This window comes from Tubulanus polymorphus, chromosome 4 (assembly GCF_964204645.1).
Source record: "Tubulanus polymorphus chromosome 4, tnTubPoly1.2, whole genome shotgun sequence".
Lineage (NCBI taxonomy): Eukaryota > Metazoa > Nemertea > Palaeonemertea > Tubulaniformes > Tubulanidae > Tubulanus > Tubulanus polymorphus.
This window is the reverse complement of record NC_134028.1, coordinates 24,879,615-24,906,308: the sequence shown is the minus strand read 5'-3', so window position 1 is coordinate 24,906,308 and position 26,694 is coordinate 24,879,615. Positions and strand designations below refer to the sequence as shown.

General features: G+C 38.0%; 4 protein-coding genes across 6 annotated transcripts; 2 read left to right on the top strand and 2 right to left on the bottom strand.

Moving 5' to 3' along the window:
- Positions 1-1,716: 1,716 nt before the first annotated feature.
- LOC141904650 (uncharacterized) lies at positions 1,717-5,876 on the top strand. Of its 2 annotated transcripts, none has more exons than XM_074793281.1 (3): positions 1,717-1,854; positions 3,166-3,428; positions 3,718-5,876. In XM_074793281.1, the coding sequence occupies exons 2-3, from the start codon at positions 3,170-3,172 to the stop codon at positions 3,960-3,962; spliced, it is 504 nt and encodes a 167-aa protein (XP_074649382.1). In that variant the 5' UTR covers positions 1,717-1,854; positions 3,166-3,169; the 3' UTR covers positions 3,963-5,876. The 2 variants fall into 2 exon arrangements, with proteins under 2 accessions (XP_074649382.1, XP_074649381.1); XM_074793280.1 differs by lacking the exon at positions 1,717-1,854 and adding an exon at positions 2,303-2,437.
- A 328-nt stretch (positions 5,877-6,204) lies between these two features.
- On the top strand, positions 6,205-16,882 carry LOC141904150 (uncharacterized). Of its 2 annotated transcripts, none has more exons than XM_074792681.1 (24): positions 6,205-6,343; positions 6,719-6,842; positions 7,357-7,387; positions 7,761-7,878; positions 7,982-8,051; positions 8,390-8,427; positions 8,563-8,628; positions 9,550-9,574; positions 10,226-10,303; positions 10,813-10,985; positions 11,325-11,498; positions 12,067-12,103; positions 12,329-12,379; positions 12,587-12,726; positions 13,054-13,204; positions 13,463-13,489; positions 13,583-13,645; positions 14,053-14,198; positions 14,281-14,476; positions 14,581-14,665; positions 15,231-15,256; positions 15,599-15,965; positions 16,071-16,137; positions 16,216-16,882. In XM_074792681.1, the coding sequence occupies exons 1-24, from the start codon at positions 6,335-6,337 to the stop codon at positions 16,801-16,803; spliced, it is 2,850 nt and encodes a 949-aa protein (XP_074648782.1). In that variant the 5' UTR covers positions 6,205-6,334; the 3' UTR covers positions 16,804-16,882. The 2 variants fall into 2 exon arrangements, with proteins under 2 accessions (XP_074648782.1, XP_074648781.1); XM_074792680.1 differs by having other exon boundaries at positions 12,314-12,379.
- Positions 16,883-17,558: 676 nt separating this feature from the next.
- Positions 17,559-19,781, bottom strand: LOC141904495 (very long chain fatty acid elongase 4-like). Its single transcript, XM_074793085.1, has 8 exons — positions 19,769-19,781; positions 19,315-19,321; positions 18,917-19,181; positions 18,711-18,791; positions 18,565-18,621; positions 18,275-18,389; positions 17,945-18,072; positions 17,559-17,738 (listed from the first exon to the last, which is right to left on the bottom strand). The coding sequence occupies exons 1-8, from the start codon at positions 19,779-19,781 to the stop codon at positions 17,559-17,561; spliced, it is 846 nt and encodes a 281-aa protein (XP_074649186.1).
- Positions 19,782-22,552: 2,771 nt separating this feature from the next.
- Positions 22,553-26,489, bottom strand: LOC141903638 (very long chain fatty acid elongase 4-like). Its single transcript, XM_074791845.1, has 8 exons — positions 26,452-26,489; positions 24,659-24,735; positions 24,196-24,383; positions 24,037-24,117; positions 23,892-23,948; positions 23,424-23,538; positions 23,207-23,334; positions 22,553-22,778 (listed from the first exon to the last, which is right to left on the bottom strand). The coding sequence occupies exons 2-8, from the start codon at positions 24,705-24,707 to the stop codon at positions 22,596-22,598; spliced, it is 801 nt and encodes a 266-aa protein (XP_074647946.1). The 5' UTR covers positions 24,708-24,735; positions 26,452-26,489; the 3' UTR covers positions 22,553-22,595.
- Between the last annotated feature and the right edge of the window lie 205 nt (positions 26,490-26,694).

Genomic DNA, 26,694 nt, shown 5'->3' with positions numbered 1-26,694 from the left:
GTATCACTCGATTCAAATTTATTTCATCACTCGATTCAAATTTATTATAAATTTTTTAGAGGTTTTTAATGTGTATTTTTTCCACTGTTATTGAATAAAAAGATATTTTACGTTAAAATAAAATTATGAATATACAACTTATTTCATCAAATTCATTTGTAGTTGTTATTGTACGGACACGGAACCGGACTCGGCGGTAACGTACACGGTTGTCCATCTTCACCCGTCAAGGGATACCTACATGATTTGAATTTGGAATTATTCATATTTCACTGAAATAGAAAATTAATTATAATGAATATGACAATTATATTTACCAAATCGGGCTCTACAACTTTGTGCAAAGGACTCTTCAAGACATCCGCATAACTTCTTGTTGGTGAATCTCGCATAACCGAAACTGGTGAAAATTCGTGTTTCTCACTGCAGATGGTGTCGAAATCCATACTCCGGTACTGGCAAAAGCGGTAAAGTTTTTGCCTCAACCGATCAGAGTTTTTACAAAATACTGCAAAGCATAGTTCATCCCAAAACTGGTTTTGTCGGATCCACGTGGGAGATAGTTTCGCTTTCCTTATTTTTTCGGTAACAACGTCAGCATCTAATGTCTGATGAACTGCGTTATTCAGATTTGTTATTCTATTACGTCCGTAAGAAAAAATAGAGAACATAGCCATTAGAGTTTATATCCTGGGGAACGCCGAATCATCAGTGGATAAGGATGATACATGATTATTAAAAATGTAGGGACAATAATAATATTCAAAGTATTGATAAATCGATTGCATTTCGGAAACTGACCACCTAGAGATACGCGATGTAAGATTAAAGCAAATTACCAATGGTGTAACCTATTCAAAATGGCACAAAAGGCAAAAGTGTCCTTTGAAATTCAATCGAAATTTGTCTCATTATCTCGATCAAAAGGCGTAACACAATACGCGTTAATTAATGTAGTTTCTATGTCGGTTTGATTATAGGCCAAATATGATTAGTCAGTAACATATCCATATAATGAAATTGAAAAGGCGCGCGCCTGTTGTCAATTAAGATATTCAAAGATGTTCGATTAATTAAAAAACGGGAACTGAGAGTTTTCTGCATTTTTGATATGTAAGAGAAATCTGTATGATCTTTCAAATGATCTAATTCGCTAATACCGCCAAAAACTAGAAACATGTTAAAAAAAGCCCATATTCCAGATTCTACTTTGCTGAATCTATTATCAAGGACGAGTCAGAGACACGCGACCGCAATTAAAATGTTCAAAGTCTATGTATAAAAAAACGGGAACTGAGAGTTTTCTGAATTTTTTATATTTTTTGATATCTTCATGAACCTTCAAATGCCGCCAAAAACTAGAAACATGTTAAAAAAGCCCATCTTCCAGATTCGATTTTGCTAAATCTATTATCAAAGATGGGTCAGAGACACGCGACCGCAATTAAGATGTTCAAAGTAAAAAAATTACAAATATTGTATATTACGGATCATTCATAATTCATAAGTTCTTTTTGTGTTAAGCTATTTTGATAAAATGTCGTTTTACGCAGTCAATCGGGTTGATACTGATAGCGATCAACAACAGGAAACAATCATAGTATTCGCCATTTCAGCAGGGTAATGACACGAGTTTGCATTTTAAGTATTGCCGGCAGTGAGACACGTACGGGAGAACCGGAAATGAGTAACCTGAATCTGGTAGATCCGAATAAAGTGATAGCTTCATGTAGGTCGGTACTTGTCAATAACCTTATTGAACCCGGAAGGGAATTCGATATTGCGTGTGCGCCCTTCTTTCTGCGATTAAGTCGAGCATTTTCTGTCCAAGATAGTAGGAAAGGTTACGTCAACGTAAGTAGAGCCTAATTTTGTGGTGATTTTGTTCGCCTTGTCAAGCCCTTTTAAGTGTACTGGAAACTGGAGCAAGACAAGGATAGACTGAAAATGAAATGACGTTTTTGGGTTTTTTTGGATGTGTATGATTGTGTATGGATTTGGAGCGGTTTCAAGAGTTCTTCAATGAGTATGACAATGAAATGTATGCCTTAGAAATCCTAGATTTCGGTGTCAGAAAGCATAGGGCTAAATTCCTAAAAACTTCAAATAATGTCCCCTCCCCTGACAGTGCATGAGTACCTTTGGAAAGTGTAAAAAGGGCAACATTTATCATCTAATCTTCTTTTATATTCAGTCAATGGCCTAGGCGTCAGTGAGTCTGGGTCACCTCACAGTGTGACATTGAAAAGTATGTCGAGGTGAATATTAACCTATATGCGCTACACACTGTCAGTTCATTCGATTTATCTTAAACAAGCCAGCAGACTAGTAGACTGATGTTCAGTGTAAATTGCTCTGAACCTGGATATTTTTGTGGCACAGTGTTATGTAACTTATACGATTTCTGTACTTCATAAAACATCGGAAATATGCACGGGTATGTAATAGGAGTCTGAACTATCCATAACCAGCATCATTGACCAGTCAACCCCAGTATCCGTTTGATAATCTGTTTATCATCAGGGAAACTGAGGTTGATCTATATACCGGTAGGCCTAATGGTTTTATGACAAGCCAAGAAAACTACAGTCATGCTTAAATCATCTAGAGGATATCAGATCATTGACAACTTATTCAAAGGATGACCACACTTGGTAATTTGAATAAAGATTCAAATTGGGACTAAAAAATAGTGATGACTTATAATGTGATGACTTATCCAGATGACAACTCAACCAAGACTGACTGAAAGAGGACTTTAAGTGAATTCGGGGAAAATAGGGAATTCAGACTCTTTCTTAGAGAGTCAGGGAATTTGAATTTGTTATTGTCTATCTTGTTCTTGCTGGTGTCCAGACTGGCACAACCCTTTTGGATAACTTATATTTAAGTTTTGGTCGAGGGTCAGGGAAAATATCAGTGAATTTTGGATTCTCGGGGCCAGTTGCTCAAAAGTTGGTTACGGTTAACGAGTGGATATTTGACATAGTGAAAATTAAAAGTTCAGTGTTACTATGGTATTTATCCGCTGGTTATCTTTAACCAACTTTTGAGCAACTGGCCCCTGATCTTTAATTGGTTCTTTTTGAAATTTATGATCGAGGGTGGGGGAAATATTAGGGGATCTTGGATTTCCTGTTAGAATCTTAACGTTAATCTTTTCAGAAATATGGACCCGTCAGCTCCGGAATACAGCAGCACCCCTGAGGTCGTCTGGGACCACATGCGTCGATTCGGCCAGCGCGTCAACAAGAGATTTCACCTGACGCAGAAAGCCGACTGCGTGAAGGAATACGCGATCGCTCATCCTCTCGCTACGTTATTGATTATAATCGTGCTGGGATTCTGTTCGATTCCAATCGGTTGTTTCATCGCTTTCGCCGCCGGTACTATCGCTTTTACATTCATGGGATTCATGTTTATTGAAGGTAAATATATCGACATCCAGTGTTCGCAGGTTTTAACAGGTTTTAGAGGGGCGGCCCATTCATTTTCAAATCCACTCCTCTGAGAATCAACCACGGCTTTTAAAATATCTGCTGCCCCTACCAGAGAGTGGATGTCAATATTCCTATCAATGCAGATCAAATAATTGCTTTGAAACAGATTGAGCTAATATGAACGCTGATACCGCACCTGGTGGATCCTCACTTGCCACAGTTGGCTGTAGAATCCTTGTTGAACAATATCTAGTCAAATGTTCTGCATATATTTCAGGAACAATTCTTTCGATTGCCGGTACATTGTTGGTGCTCGTACTGTTCGTCGTAGGGTTCTTCAGTTTTAGTGTAGGTGGCGTTGTCATCGCCATTTGGTTCCTATTCACCGGTGGGTATAAAGTACTGCTCGACACGAAAAACAAAATTGCCAGCAAGCATCCGCGCGGTACAGCTGTGACGAGTAGCACCGGTAGTTCTAAAGAGACGAAGGACTCAAGCGAAGTAGATGCGGCAGATGAATGAACGTACAACAGCGGATCCAGTTATGCAGTTTTCAATTAGAATTTGACTCTTACAGTTACTAATTGAAAATGAACTGTTTTTAACTCTGGAGTCAAATTTAACCCTTTCAGTTAAATTTCCCTTCGGTGCTGGAAGAAGTTGGAAATTTTGAAAAGTTCCACCTCCGTGAATTGTATAATTGATATACCGATTAAGTGCATCTACAGCACGCTGCGGTGTATCCTAAGTTGCTAATATCTCAACATGTTTGACAGGTGCTGCCATCTTTCAATAGAGATAATAACTAATTATTTACTTATATACACCGTAATGCGATGTACTAGTTCTTCACCAACTTATACGTCGCACTGTGGTGTATACACCGGTGCACTGAAAGGGTTTAACAAAAACTGAGGATCTCGATCCTGATGATAAAAACAACTGCTGCATTTTGTGTGTATGAATATGATTTTATAACGCATCAAGCCAAGCTGTTCCCAAACTAGGTCATAACATAACATAAGTTGTGTGGCACACCACACTGGAGCGTCAGACAAGGTTAACTGTACACAGCCCTGTTCGACAGTTCTCAGTAAAGGCAGGTTTTGATAGGTCGAGCTACGGATTTTGGAATACATTTCTGGTATGTCCGTTTCGACCAGAATGTGCTCTACGTATTGCTGAATAGCAGAGTTTGCAAACCTGGACCCAGTTCCACAGTTGTGAGTTAGAGTTAACTCTGAGTTAAAGTTAGTTCATTTTCAATGTTTTAACCCAGGGTCAAATCTTAACTCAGAACTGTGGAACTGGACCCCGGGGCTGGTTGCTCAAAAGTTGGTTAGAGTTAAGCAGTGGATAGTTGATATGGTGACAATTGAAATTTCATTGTTACTATGGTATTTAACGGCCGGTTATCTTTAACCAACTTTTGAGCAACTGGCCCCTGATTGATACATGTAGAAGCGATCAGAGTTTGTAATCCCTCAACTGGCCTAGGCCTCGAACTGTCGAAATGGTTCCAGTTCTTATCTGTATTTAACTGTATTTCTATTTAAATTCTTTCATATTCTATTTTTCCGCGAAACTGTCTCAAGGATCTGATTTAATTGGAGCTTTATTGAATTCATTCATTTGTAACTTTTTTTTCTCAATTTTTCGTGTCTCGGCTAAAAGAGGCATGCGGCACTCTAAAATGTTGATTGTGATAATATTTGCCAAATCCATAATTAGTACAACTGTTTCAGTTGCCTGATACAAGAAAATGAGGAAATTTTGCCTCGTAGAACAATTCAAAAGTTTTCAAAGTTTTAATATTTTTCTGCCATCATTTTTTCTGACTTCAGGCATTTAATGCTTAAAATTTCGTAAATTCGCAAATTCTTTCATACATACTTAACAACATTGCCTGATAAGACTTATACTTTTTGTTACCGGTCGAAATGTATGCATTTCATTTGTTGAACTTTCACCCCCGGTATCAAGTGTTTTGAACACTTAATAAATAAGGTGGGGGTAAAAGGTGATTTCAGAGAAATCTTGTTAGTATTTGAGTAATTGGATTTATTGATAGATTACTGCTGTTGCCCAGGTACTAGGCTACCCGGAAGATCGTCTGGTCTATTCTGATAACAACTGATAACTGTACTTAGCTATAAGAATGTCTAGAATGTAAGTCACAATATCTCTTGAAAAAAAGCGAGTGAACTTCAAAAAGAGAAAATATACGTTTCATATTCATGTGATATTAGTAATACATGACTACTACAATGTGCCAATGATATTTTTGTATAATGTCTTCATGTAAGGCTCTGAAAAACTCCCCAACTCATATTATATACATGCACATTACAAAGTCAATATTTTTCATGTATGTTTAGAAAATCCTTTTTATCATAAAACCTAACGTTAACAATAAATAAAGCTTGTTAAAACCGATTAGTAACTGGTGGTTGATATTTGATTTTTTATCAGATTAAGCAATCTGTGGCACAACATGCCACCAAAATTATCAAGGAACCCTGGCTTAAATGCTGTCAACACACTAATGGAGCCGTGTTTCAGCGTATGCGGAACCCAAACTAACAGACAAAAATGAAAAATCCAAAAATCGTCAGAAGACACTTTGATTATAGTACACAATTGAGTCCCGGTCCTGGTGACGATTAGGTACTCTACACGCGGCGCGGCCCCGTTAGAATTTACGGCTCCGACTAACACTGACACAGGGAAGCGAGCAGGGTGGCTCCGACTATACCAGGCCTTGCTGATTTGTAAATAATTCAAAAGAATTGAATTGAACTATTGTTATATATTTTCACCGTTTTGCTTTTTAATTTCGGCCTGCATTTATTGTTATATTCACCATCTGATGAGTGAATAACGAAGAATTAATCATGAATAAGGTAAGTGATAAATCATTCTCAGAGAAAATCCCGAGAGAACTTATTCATTCCCTTCTTCATTCGTTCCTTCCAAGTTCAATTCAATGAAGTTTTATTTTTGATACTGGTAGTCGGGGTAAAAAACAACTAGCATTTACAGACATCACAGCAAGAATGTTTAAACTTAAAACGATGCGACCAGTAAATGCTTAACTTTACTTTAGTCAAATTTAATACATGAATAGAAAGAATAGTTGATTTGATGGGGATGGGCCGGTTGTTCAGACACTAGACAGAGTTCTGCTGGAAATAAGCATAAAAAATTCCTAAAATCTGATAACCATTGATCGAGTGCAAGAAACTGAAAGAATAAAACATAGTGTTTATTTATTACAGGATGACGTATTGTATGAATCTATGACTGTGAATGAGTTGAGAGATGAATGTAATAGACTCGGTCTCGGTGCAGGAGGAGATAAATCAAGTCTTCTTGCACGGATTCGTTCCGCCATCAGTAAAGGTAACATTCACGATATCGAGATTTAGTGTTCTATGAGTCGATGTATGATCGGTTTTTTTTTTAAATATAATATTAGTTTATTGACATCATAAGAAAAAGATTTTACAAAACATTATCTCGCCACGCGCCATGAACGGCATTTTGGGCAAACTCGGATCGGTTTGATTGTAGCAGTAGAAGTGGAGATAAGCTGAAGATGAGATGATACAAGAGGTCATGTAGTATTGTACCTTTCGTTAAAAATGTAAAAACAAAATCTGGGAAAATTGTGTGTAAAAATATCCAGATAATTTGTTTTGAAAAAAGACCATTTGCAAGGACGGGAAAAAATGTGATATTAGAATTCCTGCCGAGTTCACCAATCTGACCCCGGCAATTGTCTGTCATTCAAGATGATATCCTAGAACATTACCGGTACCCTGAACTGACCAAGACTCATAAACAGGCCCTTCAATCGAATTTTCAACTTATTTATCATTTTCTACATTTCAAAGCGTGACTGTTTCTTTTCTAGCTGGACCTGATGGGCTCGTCGAAAAGTTTCTGTAAGTATTGAGTTTAAGATATTGGCATTTAGATACCAGCGCATAATTTGTCCCGAAACAGGGTCCTAAAACTCAGCCTTAATCTCTCTTTATGTTTAACCTATTAGGCGCTTACTGAATTAGAAACCGAGTTGTGTAGTATGAAGGATAACAATTTGCTTACAAAACCACTGAATTACCGGTTTACTGAGATAAACAGCACCGATTTAGGAGGAGTCTACTGTAATTAGGATATGAAAGTGATGCAGACACTTCCTCAAAACTTGAAATAATTTTCTCCTTGAAAACTGCTTATAATATATTCAGGAATGACTGATCTCTAGGGACCCTGAAAAGGATTTTTGATCATTAATTTATTAATCTTGTTTTTCAGTCCGTCTGGTGAACTGACTGACGTATACCTGCAGAAATATATATGGCACAAAGATCACGAGGAAAATGAGGCCGAGTGTAAACTATGTTTCTTCCGAGCCCCGCTTGATGACGTTCAGGTACTTGCTTACAAGGTGGACACTCACCTGGAAATCCCATGGAATAAATCAGAAATTATTCCCGATGAAAATATCAACCGATTTAAATAATTCTATTCTCTAGACGATGATGGATCATTTCAAGACTGAAGCTCATTTGGAGAAGTATAAAAAGTATAAGGAAGAAGCTAAAGGTTCGTAACAAATCTGCATCAATTATTTATTATGTTGTATATATTTTACATGTATTATGGTTTACAAGTAGACCTTGCCTAGCTGCGACTAGTAAAATTGGTCCTCAGTTAAGGGTTGGAATATCCGTTAGGAAAGTATTTTGTATTTTGTCTGAGTTGGTCAAAACTCTTAGTTAGTCATGTCAGAGTAAGGCAAGGTTTACTATATAAGATCTATATAAGTGTGGACTTCATTGGTGTATTTTGAGTTCTAGGTAGAGATAGTCTTGAGCTCTTCACAGGGATTCTGGCAACTGGGACGCTTTTTGATCTAAATTTTAATTATTTTCCATTTTCAGGAAAGACTAGAGCTCCTCTGATAACACTGTACTGCGAGGTAAGTCTACCAAATTTCTGCCTGCTAAATGTAAAAAACCAACCATGTCTTGTAAACGCGTATCATAATTGGTCATTTTCGAAGGAGAATTTTAAGAAGATTTTTTGACCGGTTTTGTTTTCTCTGCTTTGTAAGGTTTGTGACGACAGATACCCGTACAACAGAAAGAAGGAACATGTCAAGTGGCCTCTACACATGGTGGTAAATATTCGCAAATTTTCGGACAAAAATTTTGCTGAGTTTCATTGATTTGATAACTCCCATTGTTGATGACGACTCTGGGATGTCAGGTCATGAGTTTAAACCCCGTCCAGTAACAACAGGCAAGACACTTCCTTATCCTTATATTTGCCTCCCTCCACCCAGAGGGATAGCCAGAGGGGCTGAAGTAGCTTGGATATTACCGTACTTCTTTGGTTTCAGAGATCGTAGCCCGAGGTTTTACTGTGAGGTGAAGATCATTTTGCAAATAGCCTGATTTCTGGATGAACCTTCAACTTTGAATAAGAACTCACAGGGTCAATTGCACAATCATGACTTGGGTCTAAATGTGGTATTATCTTAAGAATCGTCTTAAGTTATTAGGTTGGCTATAGAACTGAGACGATCTTAGACTGGTCTCAAATTTGTGCCATGACTGTGCTACTGACCTTCCATCTCTACATTAACCTATCATACCAGTTACCACTAATATAATGGTATGCAGGATTGAATAACTACAGAGTTCTTACTCATCAAGGGATAATCAGGGAATAAGGATTTATTTTTCCCTACCGGGAATTCTGACTCGTTTCTTGAAATCTCAGAGAATTTTTAGTGTCTATCTTGTTCTTGTTGGTGATGAATGGCAAGAAACAGCCTCACTTAGGATATTTTATGATTTAATCAGGGATTTTTCGGTCAACTATAAGAAATATCAGGGAATTTTGGACATTCCGATCTGTAAGAACCCTGTAATCATCTTGTGCGATATGTTACTCGAATTCACTGGTTTACCCCTCAATCTTTCGGACGTTTCCTCATCCTAAATCAGGGTCTTGAAAGAATACAAATGAAAGTCTACAGTAGTAGAGATGACACATTGATTATTAATAAAACCTGAATAATGTTTTCTCTTTATAGAATAAATTGTTGACTGACAATGATGGTGAGTTTCTAGCCAGCCGTTCAGAGTCATTCTAGCCAGCAAATGAAATACATATCAAACTGGAATATCTTGTGAATTAACAGCAATTGGGCGTTGAGCACGCGCGCTTTGTGGCTTTATTGCCCTTTATGCTTGTGCATGAATGAATGACTCGGGCTGTTACTCGGAAATCTTCAAAACACCCTTGATACCTACCTTCACATATACAGCAATGGAGGAGAAAATGAAATGAAAAAAAAAAACTGGTAGCATCTCAAACTGCTTTGTAGAAAATCAGGAAAATAGCTGCTCTATCCACAACCAGATTCCTGGATTATACAGGCAGCAAAATGAGGCATCTTGAAAGGATTTTTTACCAGGTTGAATTCTGGTGTTTCTGAGAGAAATAGCTTGTCATAAAATAGGAAATGTTATTGTATGGTTCCGCAAAATTTTGACACGTAAATCACGATATAAAAATTTAAAAAAATATAAAGCGATTGAAACTTGTATGAGGCGTTTGAAATCTTATCTTCAGTGCAAGAGCACAATCTTGTTTAACCTGCTTTCTTTACCGACAACTAAATCATTCTTGAATATTGATGAATATCAGAGTTTGATGCATTTGGCGATTGTGATATGTTTTTGATTTACGTTTATGTTTTATTGCAGCCAAGCCGATCAAAGTAAAAAGTGCTCACATTACCGAGCACCTACAAAAACTGAATAAGCCTGACGACCCAGTTGTGGGTGAGTTTATGATTTATACAGATATGGGATCATTTATTTATTACGTACGCATTATGGGAGGGGGGAAAGGTGCAATTGCGTACTGTAATGCTTAATGTATATCAAAAAATAGCCGATTTTGCGTACAGGGGGGGGTTCAAATTTCATGCATACATAAATGAATGATCCCTATCCATTTGCAAATATTCCTAAATTGTGATTATGTCAATAGGAAGATAAAATGAGTTCTCAAAGTCTAATGAATCTTGGGGGACAAGTCCATATTGAAATTGTTGAAAAGGTCGGCTTAAAAGTTTGAAAAATTTGTGGAAATAAAATCATGAAATTGTGTGAAATATTTAAAGATTTTATTTTCATTTCTCCAGATTATGATCAGTAACCACTTACTTACTGTATGTACCTTGATGTGAAAATCTGGAAAAATTATTTGGGGAAAAAATGTGAAAAATCTTGGTATTTTGGTTGAAAAGATGTGCTGAATGTGTTGGTGTTTGTTATTATTATTGCAGGTATTCACATGATATCGGAAACGACGTACGCCGCGTCTTACGAAACTTTCGCCATTTTATACGTGTGTCGGGTGTGCGGAATTGTAGCGAACCGCGATAAGAACATGCGCGGTATTACCACGCTCGAAATGGTCGAACATTTACAATCAAATAGTCACAAGAAAAATTTCCTAGTAAGTTTGAATAATATCATTGATTAAGGATACCTTCAGTTGTGGGACGTTGGCAGTAGCGCAGTCATGCGATTCATTGAAGATCAGTCTTAGACCATTTTAGTTCTATAGCTTATCTAAAAACTTGAAAAGATTTGAGACTTAAGCCATGACAATTGGTCGTTACTACATAGATAGGTTATGATATGATTTATATTCTCCACAAAAAATTCAGTAATTAACAAAATGCTGTACAAAATCATTGGAGTTCAGGGTATATTTTGAATCCCCGGTTGGGCTGAAAATGCTTTATGGCAGTTTTGATTCTAAATAGAATTTTATCATTTTTCTCACTAACAGAGACAGACGGATCGTAACGGTTTCGGGGAAGTCTTGCAGTTTCTCGAGCACAACCGAGGCGGACCGAATTCGATGAATCTCGATGAAGCGTGTGCTGAATATATTAAAATGAACGCGGCGAAATACTACAAAGACGTTTTTAAAGTCATAAAGCATTTCGATTTTGGTAAAAAGGTAAGCGTTGCCCACAAACTGCTACAGGGTATCTACAATTCCTTGATTCCTTAGAAACTCTTTCAAACTAGAAAATACTTTTAGAGGTGCTTGAAACTCCTTTAAAACTTCAATTTTGAGAAATAGGCAACTAGAAATATTTGTAGCAGAAAACTATGGCTACAATGATACAAATTTGAAATTTGAAATTTTCCCCTTGAAAATTCCTTATATCCAGGAATTGCTGATCTGTAGGGACCCCTTATATCCAGGAATGACCGATCTGTAGGGACCTGGCTTAAAACTCCTTATATCCAGGAATGACCGATCTGTAGGGACCCTGTGTATCCAGGAATGACTGATCTGTAGGGATCCTGTATAACCAGGAATGACTGATCTGTAGGGACCCCTTATATCCAGGAATGACCGATCTGTAGGGACCTGGCTTAAAACTCCTTATATCCAGGAATTACTGATCTGTGGGGACCTGTAGGGTTACCTGACCTCTAAGATAATTTACAATAGGCTCTGGATCTGGAAGCGTACGAGTCTATTGTATCAATTATGAAAATTGAGATTTTTGTTTCAGGCAACAGAAACTGTAAACGCTGATTACAAGTTGCCAGGTACGTTATACAATGAAAACCTTCGTGTTCATCCCTTTCAACAATAATCTTATATACGTAGATAATATAGAATTCCACATAGAATGCTTTTGGAACTCTCTTTAAAGTGTGCGGTTTTATATTACCGGTATATGTATCTATATTACAAACTGACAGAATGTTTCATCAATTGTTCACTTTTGAAAACTGTGCGAAAATGTTTCTAATCAGTTGTTGTTTTGATAGAGAGGGCCATGATTCAGGACGCGGTCGACGCGGATCGATCAGCATCAGTTGGTAAGTCTCTCATATGATTAACAATGAACTAGAATGATCATCAGCCTTTAAGTGACAGTTTTTGCAGAACCAGAAAAAAATGAGATATCTCATAGCAAATGTGTTAAGAACAGTCTTAAGATTGGAGGCCATTTTAAACTCTGAAGTCAGGCTATCAGGTTCTTGTTATTTTATGTCATGTCACGCATGCGTTCGACTTTGTTTCAGGATTGAAATTTTTGGTCGAGCGCCATTTCGGCACAGGGAAAATATCGCATTATTGTTCGACTTGTAATCTCGATTTACCGAGCGACTTTCAGAAAGCTATCGATCACTTCTCAGCTTTTCCACACATGAAGCATTACATGGTAAGTACATATATCGCTATACTGACTAGACTTCGCCTCAATGGTACCAGTCGACTCCGTCAAAACACTCAATTTTACTCACATTCATTTGCGAGAACCTGTTTCCCTGATTCTCAACTCGGTGAAATATTTATAACAGTCCCAACGTTACCGAGCTCCCTGATTCTCAACCCAGTGAAATATTTACAGACAGAAGTTCTAACGCTACTATGTTCTGATTCTGAACTCGGTGAATTGCTAACAGCACTCCCTACACCGAATAGGGCAGGGTTTACTGCATTTTTGCATACATTTTTTGTAAATGTTGTTAAATGATTATCCTCGCAGAGACGCGGTTCGAAAGACAAATACTACGAGATGTGGACTTTGATAGAGAACGGTAAACAAGACGACGCGGATGAGTTGGTGAAACAATATTGTAAAAATCATATCGATTCAACTACCGAACGTCCTACAGTTTCGATGATTTTGAGAGGAGGTATTTATTCAACTAAGTTTTATAAACCTAGTCAACTTCTAACAGTAAAACTAGTATTCGCCTCAAACTCTCGGTGTTACCAAGGAATCAGTTCCAAAGTTTGTGGTAAAGCTTTCGGGTTCCAGGGGAAATGTTTACTAGAGGCGCTCATTGAATCTTTGGTTGGTTATAAAAAACTAGGGATCATGATGGGAGATGTTTCAGGTATTCACTATTTGAAAGTAAAAACTAATCTGTTTTTATGTAATCTATTTTCAGTGGAAGATCGTCGTCAGAAGTTGAATGGTTCGTCAAATCTATTCTGTTTTCTTTAGTTTTCACTGAGTATTTAGTTGTTTTTTCCAATTGTCTATTATTAATTCTGCTCTTGAACGACAGGTGAAGTCGACGAAAGGGCGAAAATCCAAGACTTCCTCGACAAAGATGAAACTAAAGTCGTTGGTAAATTCTCTTAATTAATACCTCAAAATATTCCCCCTATTAAATGTGTCATATTTCCCCTTAAAAACACCTGAAATCCCTTCTTCAAGATTCCTGAAATTTCCGTTGAAACACTTGAAACCTATCGTAGAAAGTCTGAAAATCCCCCATAGAAATTGCTCCCAAATACACTCTTACTAACTTTTAAAATACCCCCTTAAAAACCCCTAAGATGCTCCCCTAAAAATTTCTAAAATCCTCCCGAGAAAATCCTTAATTCCCCTCCTACCGTATGAGCTCCTAAAATCTCCCTTTAGATAAACTTAAAATCTCCATGAAGTTTTTAGAAGACAAGATCATAGAAATACAAGATTAGAAAATATAGATATTTGTAAATATTATATCCGTCGTCGATATCATCATTTAAGGAGTTCAATTTCTGGTTGAGAAGCAGTTCAGTAACGGTGATATTGAATACCGGTGTTCAGTATGTAAGGAACACATGGGTGAAGACTTCAAATACCACGAGGTCGTCGCGCATATGTCATCAAACAAACACATGAGAACATTCCTGGTAAGAAAAAACCGAGCAATAATCCTAACCTTTCGCATCTTCTCGTTACAAACTTTCATCGTCGTCTTAATTCTTTCCGTAGAGAAACAATTACGTCGGGGAGTTTCGAATGCTCGAGGAGCACAATAAGAGCGAATACGTGAAAAAGTGGTCGGAAATGAACGACAAAGAACGTCACCAACGACAACAGTCGTACAACAAACGTTTGCACGAGATTTGCGAGCGATTTTTGGACCCGAATCCGCGACCTAAAGTGAAAGTGGTGAAAAAACACCGAGGTACGACCGGTACACTTCACTGACTAGAAAATGGTTTTCAGTTTTTGGACATATAACACGGTAGTTACGGTTACTCAATTCATTACTCCGTTTTGATTACACAGATGAATGGGATAAAGGAGGCAGAAAACGCGGCAATTCGGGATTTCGTTTGAACCGAGTTCCGGAGAACAAGAAAAGGCGCTTCGGGTAAGTGTGCACCGGTCCATTAAACTGGTTTGTTTAAATCTGTATGTTGCCTAACCGGGTAACATTGCGACTAAATGGTTGAGAATCAGGGAATTCGACTGGGTTGGGACTGGTGTAAATATTTCACCGAGTTGAAAATCAGGGACCTCGATAGGGTTGGGACTGGTGTAAATATTTCACCGAGTTGAGAATCAGGGAACTCGATAGGGTTGAGACTGCTGTAAATATTTCACTGAGTTGAGAATCAGGGAACTCTGTAGCGTTGGGACTGCTGTAAATATTTCACTGAGTTGAGAATCAGGGAACTCTGTAGCGTTGGGACTGCTGTAAATATTTCACTGAGTTGAGAATCAGGGAACTCTGTAGCGTTGAGACTGCTGTAAATATTTCACTGAGTTGAGAATCAGGGAAATCTGCTGTTAATATTTAAGAATCAGGGGAATAGAAGGTCTTTCATAGATTGATGTTGGTAAAATTCATCACCAGTTGACATGTACCGAGTAAGTTAGACGTAGAGAGAATTTTAACAAATTATTATGTATTGTGTACATCTATTCTCTTGCAGATTTGATGACGAACAGCCTGGACCTGGTATGTATGAATACTTTTGTTCCTTTTAAAAAGTTCCTACACAGATCCAACAGCTACCTTATATCTAAGACTCACAATAATGAAGATTGATTTCGAAAAATTAAACTAACTGACTTAACCAAATTAAATAGTTTCAGCCTATGTCTTAGATGATTGGCTCTGTAAATTGATTGAAATTGAGGGAAATATGTTGAGATTGAGGTCACGTGTAAAATCAAAAACAGTTTGCGTCTGTCTTTTATGTATTTGACTGTGTTAATTGATTGGATTCTTAGCAGATCAAGTAGCAAGTCAAATAAAAGAGGCGCCCCCTGTGAGATTTAATTGTGAAATCTATTGTAGGATTTGATGAAGGCGGACGCGGACGTTTCCGCGCTGGTCCACCTCGAGGAGGTGGTGGTCCACCTCGAGGAGGAGGTGGTCCACCTCGAGGAGGAGCCGGTAATAGATTCAATAACACACAGTTTATCGACGACGATCATCTAAGATTCCCCGGACGAAACGATGGCTGGCATACCGGCCGAGGTCGCGGCGGCGTTAGAGGAGGCAGCGGCGGCGGCAACCGGTTCAACCGCGGTGGCCACGGCGATTACGCTGGATTCGATGATAAACCAGGTTTTGGCAGAGGAGCAGATTACCGAGACGATTATCGTCGACCCGATGGGGATGATTTTGATTTCAACCGTAACTCGGCGAATCGTGGTTTAAGGTGAATATATTTTTTCTCGTCTGTTGTGACAATCGAGATTTCCGCAACGAGAAACATGAAGTCCGATTTGGATTTTTACGGAAAAGTTATCTTCTTTTATAATAGCCGACCTGATTTTCAAGCGAATACTTTGGGTAACTTCCGCGGCGCATCTCCACGAGGACACGTCGATGTAAGTCGAATATCCTTTTAATCTTATCTGTATCCATTGATTGATTGATTTTGATCGCTGTCATTGTTGCGTTACTAGGAGGGGAATCTCGAGGAGAAGATGATGTCGCGATTTTCGACGTATTTGGCCAAAGCGATGAAAGAAATGAAGAATGAACTTCGAGCACAACATCAACACCGACGACAGGAAGAACCGATGGATGAAAGTTGGGACGTTGATTTTGACAATTTTGGGGGCGGCAATTTTGAAAGGACTGGAGGGTATAGTAATGGGGCATCCCGAGGTGGGGACAAAGGGTATGGTAGTCGGGGGTCACAAGGAGGGGCTGGGGGCTATTGGAATCAAAGTTCTAAAAGTGGGGCAAAGGGGTTTGGAAATCAGGCATCTCAAGGTGGGGCCAGTGGGTTTTGGAATCAAGGTTCCAAAGGCGGGGCAAAAGATTTTGGAAGTCAGGGCGGAACGAAAGGGTTTCATCAAAGCACAGGCAGGTTGGGTAATAAAGCCTCTTGGGGAGGGTTTGACGAATCTTTCAATAATGATGGAGGTTTCCAAAATGAACGCACGGCCGGTGAAACGGGCAGGTTTAGACAAACGATGGGAGGATCTGAAAGATACCGCCAAAACGCGATGTATGGTCAGTTTGACGAGTACGAAGAAGAATGGTAAATTTTTATAAATTGTTTTGTTATGAAAAAAAATCGATTGATGTGTTAAGAAATAATGAAACATGGAATAAACTACGAACAACAGAAATAAATAAATTAATTGATTCTTCTATTTATTGTTTGATTTCGGATTATAAACGGTTATAACATATGCAGATTCAATACAATACCATTAGAGGAATGACTGGTTTTCGAGGAGAGGAAGCTGTTACGAATTTGGAAGGAATCGTCGATATTAACCACCGAAATATTGAAAATGTGAAACGGAAAATATTAGGCTAAAATTAAATGATACCTTATTTCTGCTAATTGGTCGGGTCATCTTGTAAACTGCGATGAAATTTATAATTAGTTCATTTCTGTAATTGTATGAACTATTTTCGGGTAAGGCTGAACTTAGCTCAGCAGAAATGAGACACAAGGTATCAATATTTTAGTCTAACATGCCTTGGGTGAAAGTACCAAGAAATGAAAACCGAGGATGTCGCAGCGTTCCCTGAGCAAAAGTATTTGCGAGTAAATTCCCTGTAGTTGATACCCTGTCCAGTCATCTGAAATCACGATTTAAGCCATGCCAGAGGTAGAACAATTGATCCATACTTTCCCCAAAGGGCCACTTGACAGCCTGATAAGGGCTATAGCCGATAGACACGTATACATTAGATAATTACAAACAAATTCATCATTCAGGGTCACATTTTCAGGGCTTTTCATACTACGATTACAATGATCACCGATCTTGATTCAACTAATAATTCAGTTCTTATGTTGTTTCTGCTTCTGAATGTGGATGTATTCGCGCACGTAGAAATTCGTGAACAACAAAGTCAACGATAAACTATACGACATGGCTGCCACATTAAATCCCTGATGAAAATTACAATTCGTCATGAACATATTGTACCCTGAATGAACGAGGACCATCACGAACTGAGTCTGTAAAAAAAACGGGAAAACATGTTGACAAACAGGCGCCGGAGCAACGTTATCAACCCCAAATAACAATTGTTGTTAATTAAGATTTCAGAGGCGGGAAACATTCCACCAGGCTCGCAGAACGTGTAGATTATGGGATTATGCCCATAGCAAAGATACTCAATCATCCAATCTCGATTACTAAAAAGAATCAAGATTCAACTTACCAACTGAATGCGAGTCATGTATCTTTTCCACCAGAGGTATTTTTGCATGTGAGGCCCGATCGCCGCCAACCCGTAATAAACATACATCATCGTATGCACAAAACTGTTCAACAAAGGGATGAAAAATGCTGCAAATATACAAAATAAAATACTATTCAATTTTGATTGAACGGAATCATCTTCTCAATGAGAGATTTTTGAAAATTGAAAGTTTTCCGAGACCACTATATTTCAGCTGTCTCCTTACAGCGTGGTCAAATTTCATCTCAGTGAGATCATAGACATAAATATATTAACTAGATTACCGGTAAACGACAAGTAGTAACTCACATTGCCCACCGGCGACGTACTTAACACCTGACCACCAGATGATGACCATCGTTGAGTGATGATAAACATGAAGAAATGACAGTTGATTTGTTTTTCCCCTCAATATGATGAAAAACTGTAACAAAGAAAACGTAGCAATTCAATGAAACTCGGATTTACAAAAAGGAAATTATATTATCCCTTCTCTTCTCTATAAGCACAGATGGTTATACGTGATATTAATAAAAGTGTCCACAGGGGTTATCTTTGGTTCGGTAGCTTTTCCACAGAGTGTCGTATATATTACTTACTGAATCAAAAAACTCTATAAACTTCGAGAAGAAAAACAACCAGTTAACTCTGGCCATCTGCGAAATGGAAGAAACAATATGCACGATAAGTGAAATTTCGTTTAGAAGTTGAAGACATTTAGAAAAGATTATTGTTTTACACTTACCCGCAAGGATAGCGGATTATTTGAATAGTCGACGGGTTGACATTTTAAACTATAGTTGGCTAAAATTGCTGACATTAAAAGCTGAAATATCACGTCGAAAACTTTAGAAAGGCTGTCATTTCTCGTTTGCAACAGTTGGTGCATGCAACACGTATTACGGAACATTAGCCCAGATGTGGCAGCAGATTATTCTGCAATTGACTTACTTCATAGAACATATAAGCTGATAAACCCACTAAAGCGAAGTTGTATGGAATTATAAGGAATTTTAGGTTGAATGGTTTCCTATTTTTCATGAGCATCGGTCCGCAGATACAGATCAGTAAGTACGCGGCAACGATAAGAAGAGTTGGAACTGGACTTTTCATCAAAAACCAATTCTCAACTCGCGGATCTGAAAATATGTGTTCATAATATATTTCGGAATAATTGTGAGAAATCCCACAATAAATCAGCGAAAGATGTAAAGTTCTTTACATCTTTGGCTGAATTATTGTGGGATTTCTCTGGTCTTGTGATGAATTAAATTCAAATGAAGAAACTATTTTTTCTGTAAATCACTAGATAGACGTGACCAAAAACAATTGTTCAATTCGCTTTGAACATAGATCCTAAAATACATGCACACATATGCATTCACAGGCAATAGAACCGGTTTTCTAGCATATGAACGTAAAGGCCAATTAAGCTATCAATTCCATTCCGCCTGATGATGGCTGTTAGTCAACAGCCGAAACTTTGTGGTTTCATATTAATAAATTTGATCGTATGATTTTAAATTCGAAGTGTTCTTTCTTCATTTATTTAAGCTATCAATCCTTGACAGTTCTCCAACAAAAAGATATAAAGTATCTTTCCCCAGAGACACATTCGTGATAAAATAGAATTGCATGCTAGAATGAATGTAAGTCTTTTGTCGTCAGTGCCTGAAGTTACGTTAGTTGCACAGCCGTTTTGGTGCTTGCCAATCTAGTAATAACAGTCAAGTAGAAGACAAATCTTGGTTGACTGTGCAACCGCGGGCCTGAATTATTCTCCAACAAGAAAAAGATTCATACCTGCTTTTGCCATTAGGGCGTCATATATTTCCGTGAACGTTTCCATGTTTCGGATGCGGTTTCCTTAAAGATAATTAAAACCAGTAACGCCATAGTTTTTGAATTTTTTACCAAAGCTGACAATTAGATTTGTCTTAAGTCAAACACTGATCATTATACCGCGCGAGTATCCAATTCTTAACAAACATATTTTTCAAGCGGAAAGTCTCAAGCTGCTAAATATGAAATGTTATTATCAGGGGCGGATACAGGGGTGTGTTCCGTGGGTTCGAACCCACCCTTTTTTAGCCAAGTGCACTTTTCAGAAAGTGCCTCGGTAAGTTCCGGTGACACATATCACATTTTCCTGTGATTCAAATCTTTAGAAAAGGACCTGCGGCACTCATAGGGGCACATTGTATTCCTATATGTGTTTCCTATCTTTAAAACGAGCACTGTATGGTATACATGTTTTTACGAAAAGACATTGAAAATTCTAGCTTTATAACACATTAGCAATCTATGCAGACCTGGTGTGCGCAGAAGGAAAACAAGAAATCCAACCGTACGGGTCGGTTATTCAAGAAAGACTTTACAGTCATTTTAAACAATTTAAAGGAGAGATTTGTAGAGAAAATAGAAATCGCTTTAGTATGTCTCCTATTTTATTCTATTTCACTAAAGTAGCCGTATTGTTATAAATTATCAAAAGGACATCGATTCTTAGATCCTAGTCTTGCCCCCTTTTTAACGTGGTCCTGAGTGAACCACAGCCTTTTCAGGAATCCTGTATCTGCCCCCTGGATTGGAAAGGATATGACTTTTGCACGAAGTTCCCCTAATATAAGGCTGGGTGAATACATGAAAACATTAAAATGTATATTCATATGTAATTGCACTGCTTTTTAGTTCGCGCTGAGTTGTTCCATATTAGCATTCGGTGACGAGTTGAATATAGATCAAGTGCGCTATTGAAAAGTTGCAACACCTACCGACTATATCTGAATTGTTTAAAAACTGTACTTATTGAAATACATGCTCCACATTTTTCGTAATATCATACGCAACGATGCTCGATGTCTAGGCATCTATGAAAAATGAGTGAAAGAAATTAATTAATCATAGTCTCCTTTTATTTGCCGATGGAAAGATATGTATCAAGGCGGTATGTATGTCCTGCCTATGTTTATGTATTGCGAGAGGTGAAAGCATGCGTTTTCAATACCTAAATTCTAATAGAAAGAACTAATCATAAAAAAACCTGTGGTCGGTGACAAAAATTAATTGCTGTGAAAAATCGTTCGAACAGCTGTGCTCACTTTTTGGTTGTGCAATTTCATCGAAACGGATTCAAATAAATGCATTGATGTTATACATACTTACGTATTTGTGAATGAAAAGAGCTCCACAGAATTCGAATGTTTCGTGCTTTAAATCCGCACACACTAGTTGTCTCATAAAACCTGGCCGTGAATTGGTTCACGTCGAGGTCGGGTTTTTAACACGAAAAAATGTATATATATAGAAAAAGTGCTTCAGACCTGCTTTATATATATATATATATATTGTTGTACTGTATAGTGTTTGCCCAGGTATATAAAACGCGGAATGGCTTTAAATAAAAAGCATTATAAAAAAACAGGTCGGTACGGCGACAAATGCGAACGAACGAGCAACCGACTGATAGCTGTATGGCTGCCCGACTGAGCGACGCGCCATACGAATGACGAATAAATCGAATTAGACCACGTAAATTAAAACAGTTGTCAATCCAGTCTCTCCGATATTCTATATATATATATCATATTTTTTTCTATACGACCAATGTGTCATACGTAGGCCTAAACCACGCACACATATTGTGTTCTATATGCGCATAATATTTTGTTCTGTCAAATGTAAATCATCGTCGATGCATTATGATAATCGTATTCGATAATTCAAACGGTGGGACCAAAAAAAATGTAATCGGATAAATAGAAAAAGCCTTTGTTCCAATAAATGTCAGTATATGTTTGATATGAATATATGTTGGGTAAACGTTAATGCGTAATAGAAATTACTTGCAGTTTTTATTTGAAGGTTTAACGTAACCTAACAACTCAAAGAATGGTGCAAAACATTTTGTATGAAAAAAAAATCTTAAGGATCGTGATGGTCACGAACTTTATGTCGAGTATGTCATTGGCGGATTCTCATTCTGTTGGTTTCTGCGCGTATGCAAAATACGTTTGACAAAACGTTCGAATTTTCGGACCAATCAAGGACAACGATACAGATTCACCATGCTCCACCAATTACAGGGACATTAACATAAATCACGTCATCAAACTTCATGCCGGCTTTGCTCAGCATGTGATAAAGGTGCGTTAGATTTGACTAGAGGAGCCGCCTATCGCTTTGCGGCCAACATGACGCGCTGTGACGTGATGCGTACGACCTCATCCTCCTCCGGCAGGGATTCGAACCTAATGGCATCGAGATTGCCACGGTTCGTGCCGTGGCTGAGTGAAGCGATGCCATCAGGTCATCTTCACCCGTCAAAGGATTCGAACCCACTACGCTAAAGCTGTTCCCCTGCTGGTGGAAGCGAGTTCGGGAGTGATACCGGACCCCTGGCAAGCGAGCATGCCATCAGGTCCGAATCCCTGCCGAGGGAGGATGGTCAGACCTGAGCGGACAGAATGTTGAATGGATAGTTTTGAATAAAAGATGAAAGAACACAGAAAACACGATTGAAAATGTTATACAGTCGTTATTTCATTTCAATATCAATCTTTCATTATAAGAAAAATGCGCAAAAACGGTCGCAATGTTCACCAGACACGGCTTAACGGTATTAAAATGTTTATTTCGATTTTTTAGTCTTTTTCTGTTGTTTGTGGATGTATTCGCGTACGTAGAAATTCGTGAATAACGCGATCAGAGAAATACTGTACAGAAATACAGCCACGTTGAATCCTTGCGGAAAATCACAGTCGGTCATGAATACGTTATATCCGGAATGAGTGACGAACATCAGAAACTGAATCTAGAAAAATACAGAAAAACTGCAAATTCATCTTTCAGAAACGAATAGAAATTCATCAGGCTAAAAAAGATACAATGTTTCCCATCGTTAGGTTTGTTTTCAGGGCCTAAAAAGTAATTTTAACTGGTTGTTGAGAACAACTTATTTTTAATCAATTCATGTAGCCCGAATCATCAACCACCATTATAATAGCGGCTGGATGTTTCCTATACGAACTGGCACCGTATTCACGAAGAAGCACCGTAAGCCTATACGTGTCACGTGTCTGCCCGTAAGTTCATCTTTTTATCTTGATTTACAGGTACTTCGTGAATACGGTTCCTGTCCCGGCCGGATTTTATTTTCTACTTTTGCTGATTAATTTGGCCGACCGTGAGAAGAAGCAAGATATCTTTCAGCCTCTAGTGAAAACGCTGCTTTTAACTTACCAACTGAATGCGAGTCATGTATCTTTTCCACCAGAGGTATTTTTGCATATGAGGCCCGAACGCCGCCAACCCGTAGTACGAATACATCATAATATGGACGGATGAGTTCAGCAAAGCGATGAAAAAAGCTGCAAGACAAAATCGATTGTTTGGTGTTAATTCCTCTCCTAAACGGAAAAATCAGGAATTTCTGAATATATTTGTAAAATCAACTGACATTGTCCACCGGCGACGTATTTCACTCCCAGCCACCAGTTCACGATCATCGTCGAATGGTGATAAACGTGAAGAAATGTCAACTGATTTGTTTTACCGCGCAGAATCATGAAAAACTAGCGAATAGAGAGAGAAATATATAGAACATTAACCGATATAATAAAATGGCGAAAGCTTGTGATTTCTAATAAATTCTGTTTTCATATTCAATTTGATACCAGTTTTACACGGCTCCTCTATCACGATATACTTGATCTACTAGATTTTGTTTAACTTGAAAATAAACTAATCCAACTCTTTATACCAGTGAGTTCCACAGTCCACTTAGAATCCACAATTCTCTATTAATCTGTAGTTCTCTTTGAGAGCTTAGCAATTAGATTAATATCATTAAACCCCGTGGAGTCAAATTTTAACCGAGGAACTGATGGGTCGCGTGTGATAATTATCTCCCGCATTTTTTACTTACCGAATCGAAAAATTCGATAAACTTTGAAAAGAAAAACCACCAACAAGCTCTGGCCATCTGGAAAAGGAAACGTAACGAGAAAATATGAATCTACACGCAAGTTCCATGTAAGTCATCCGAAGAGCTGGAACTCGTGGAATCTTACCCTCATGGCTAATGGATTATCGGAATAGTCAACAGGTTGACATTTGAGACTATAGTTCGCTAAAATGGCTGACATCAAAACCTGGAGAAAAGTCGTATTAAAAGGTATCCAAACTGTGCATTAAATATACTTTTAACGTGTTTTAATTATTAGCATTACCTCATAAAACATATAAGCGGATAAACCCACTAAAGCGAAGTTGTATGGAATTATGAGAAATTTCAAATCAAACGGTTTTCTATTTTTCATGAGCATCGGTCCGCAGATACAGATCAGTAAGTACGCGGCGATTAGTAGAATTGATGGAACTGGACTTTTCATCATCAACCAATTCTCAACTCGCGGATCTGAAAGTAAATGGTTGTGTGTAAAATGAGCCCAAGTCTGAATTCAGAAGTATATACTGTACATAATGAAAACATGATGTATTATATATAGAGAGAATCCCACAATTATAACGAAAAAGTCCGAAACGTTGAAATAAACTACTATCTCGAAGTTTCATTTTCGGACTTTTTCGTTATAATTGTGGGATTCTCTCTACATCGCGTCAACACGGATATAGTGTTCTATCAATCGTGATGATGTATTATAAGCAGAAATTATTTTGATATGTGATTACCTCCTTTTGCCATAAAGGCTTCATACGTCTCCATGAAAGTGTCCATCATTCAGATCTTTGAAATATGAGTTTTATGCCTATAAAATGATAGTTTTCGTTAAAGAAAGTTAACGTTTTGCAGACCGTACACTTAGTGTACTACGTTTTAAATACGGCACTAAGGGGACGCGATTCTACGTTTATTCGTGTTCTTGTTTGAAGACACTATTGGCGGTAGAAAAGATCTTTCCGGCCCAGTACCACCTATTGTGTATAAGGCTCCGCTGTTCTAATACGAATGGACGATTATGGAATTGTAAGGCGTCATATTGTTGGCGATAAGTGTTCTACAGTCGTCTCTCGTGTCGTCGAAGATTCTTTTTTTAATCTTAAAATAGGGATTGTCCCTGTTATCTATTTGGCTGGTAAATTTCGTTCGATTGAGTGTCCCTTACAGACCCACCACACCTGCCGGGAGCGAAACAGGGGGTTTGATTTTGAAATCGGAAATCGAAGTACAGATATACATGTAGTTAGCTGTGGCACGCGAGTACCAATTCGATCTCGTCATCAATATCTTGTATTTCTCTGCGTCAGATTTCCAATGCGATGCCACGTAAATAACAATATTGTGTTTCTTCGCATCGTCGCCCAAATTGTCATTTTCAGTCAAGCGAAGTGTGATAAAAACCGAATTAGATGACACTTTGGATTCACCCTAGAGACTTACTTATATTTGATGGTGCCTACGTAGAGGGAGGGTTCGAAATGTCGTATCTTTAGATTTTGATTCTTGATAAATGTAGATTTAATTTTCAATCTTTTGAATAAATTTAAAAGATTAAGAACTATAGTGGGTTTTGATCTCATTATCCTTTCACCACATCGAGTATGCCTATTCTACTAAGAGCTGTACGTATTACCAAAAATTCATAAAGACTATTTTTGGTATTACAAATATGAATACATACGTACAAGCTCAGCGTTCGATTTGAACGATCTAAACGGGGCAAAAATAGGGACAAAAAATTCAACAATGCGGACCCGGCGGGTACCCAAAAAATGGCGCCTGGAAACTGTAAAAAAGGCTTATATTCTTGTCTGTTATTATGAGTTGGTTGTTGCAGGCATGATCAAGATCGAAAGCGGCCTGCTTGAAAACCAACTCGTACCGACCTACGAGCAATTATCTGAACAGATAATTGCTCGTAGCACCGACTAACCGAATCGTTTTTACCACTGTGAATACGATAAACTTTGATAATAGTGAATCACGCGGTACTGAATGACTTTTTAAAACTTTTTAAAGTTCAATTTTGAATTTTTTCGTCGTCTCGAGATTCTGAGATTGATCTGGGGATTTCAGATAAACATTGGACTTTCAATATTCAATGGGTCTAGGCCTATTAAGTACACGCGACATTTAAGCTTATCTCAACATAGCATGGAATCTCAATGGCCACAACTTTACTTTATACGTGGGGTGTTTTCGTAAAACAGAGCCTCGTGTGCAGCCTGATATTTGATATTCTGTTTTTCCATTAAGATTTTGAACGCCTGAACGGTCGAATATGAATGATTTTCTGTGAAACCCCACAGTAACAAAGAAAATGCACCCTGATAAAATGCACCCTCACTTTAAACTGTATACACACTTGTTATTTCTTAATTTTTTTCTAAGAGAAGTTTAAATAATTCTAAAATGACTAATTTACGTAATAAGCTCGAACACTTAACGCCATATATTTGTTGAACCACAATCATTCCTTTTCTATAGTCTTACTAAATCTAGTCGTTGTCCGAAGAATACTTACCTTTAGCTGAACGAGCTTGCGTGTATAGTGGCACAGTCATCGAAAAGTTGATAAACAACCAATAGATCTTGTCAGAATAGCCTTGACCAACCACTGATTATCCGCAGTCGCAGTCCCGAGATAAGTGTCCATACACCGGTTGACATTTTTCTCTACGTCCAAATAACAGATGGACTCTCCTTCAATAAAAGGAACCGATTTGTCGTCACTTTTCTAGTTCAGACAATAGACCTAGGTATATAT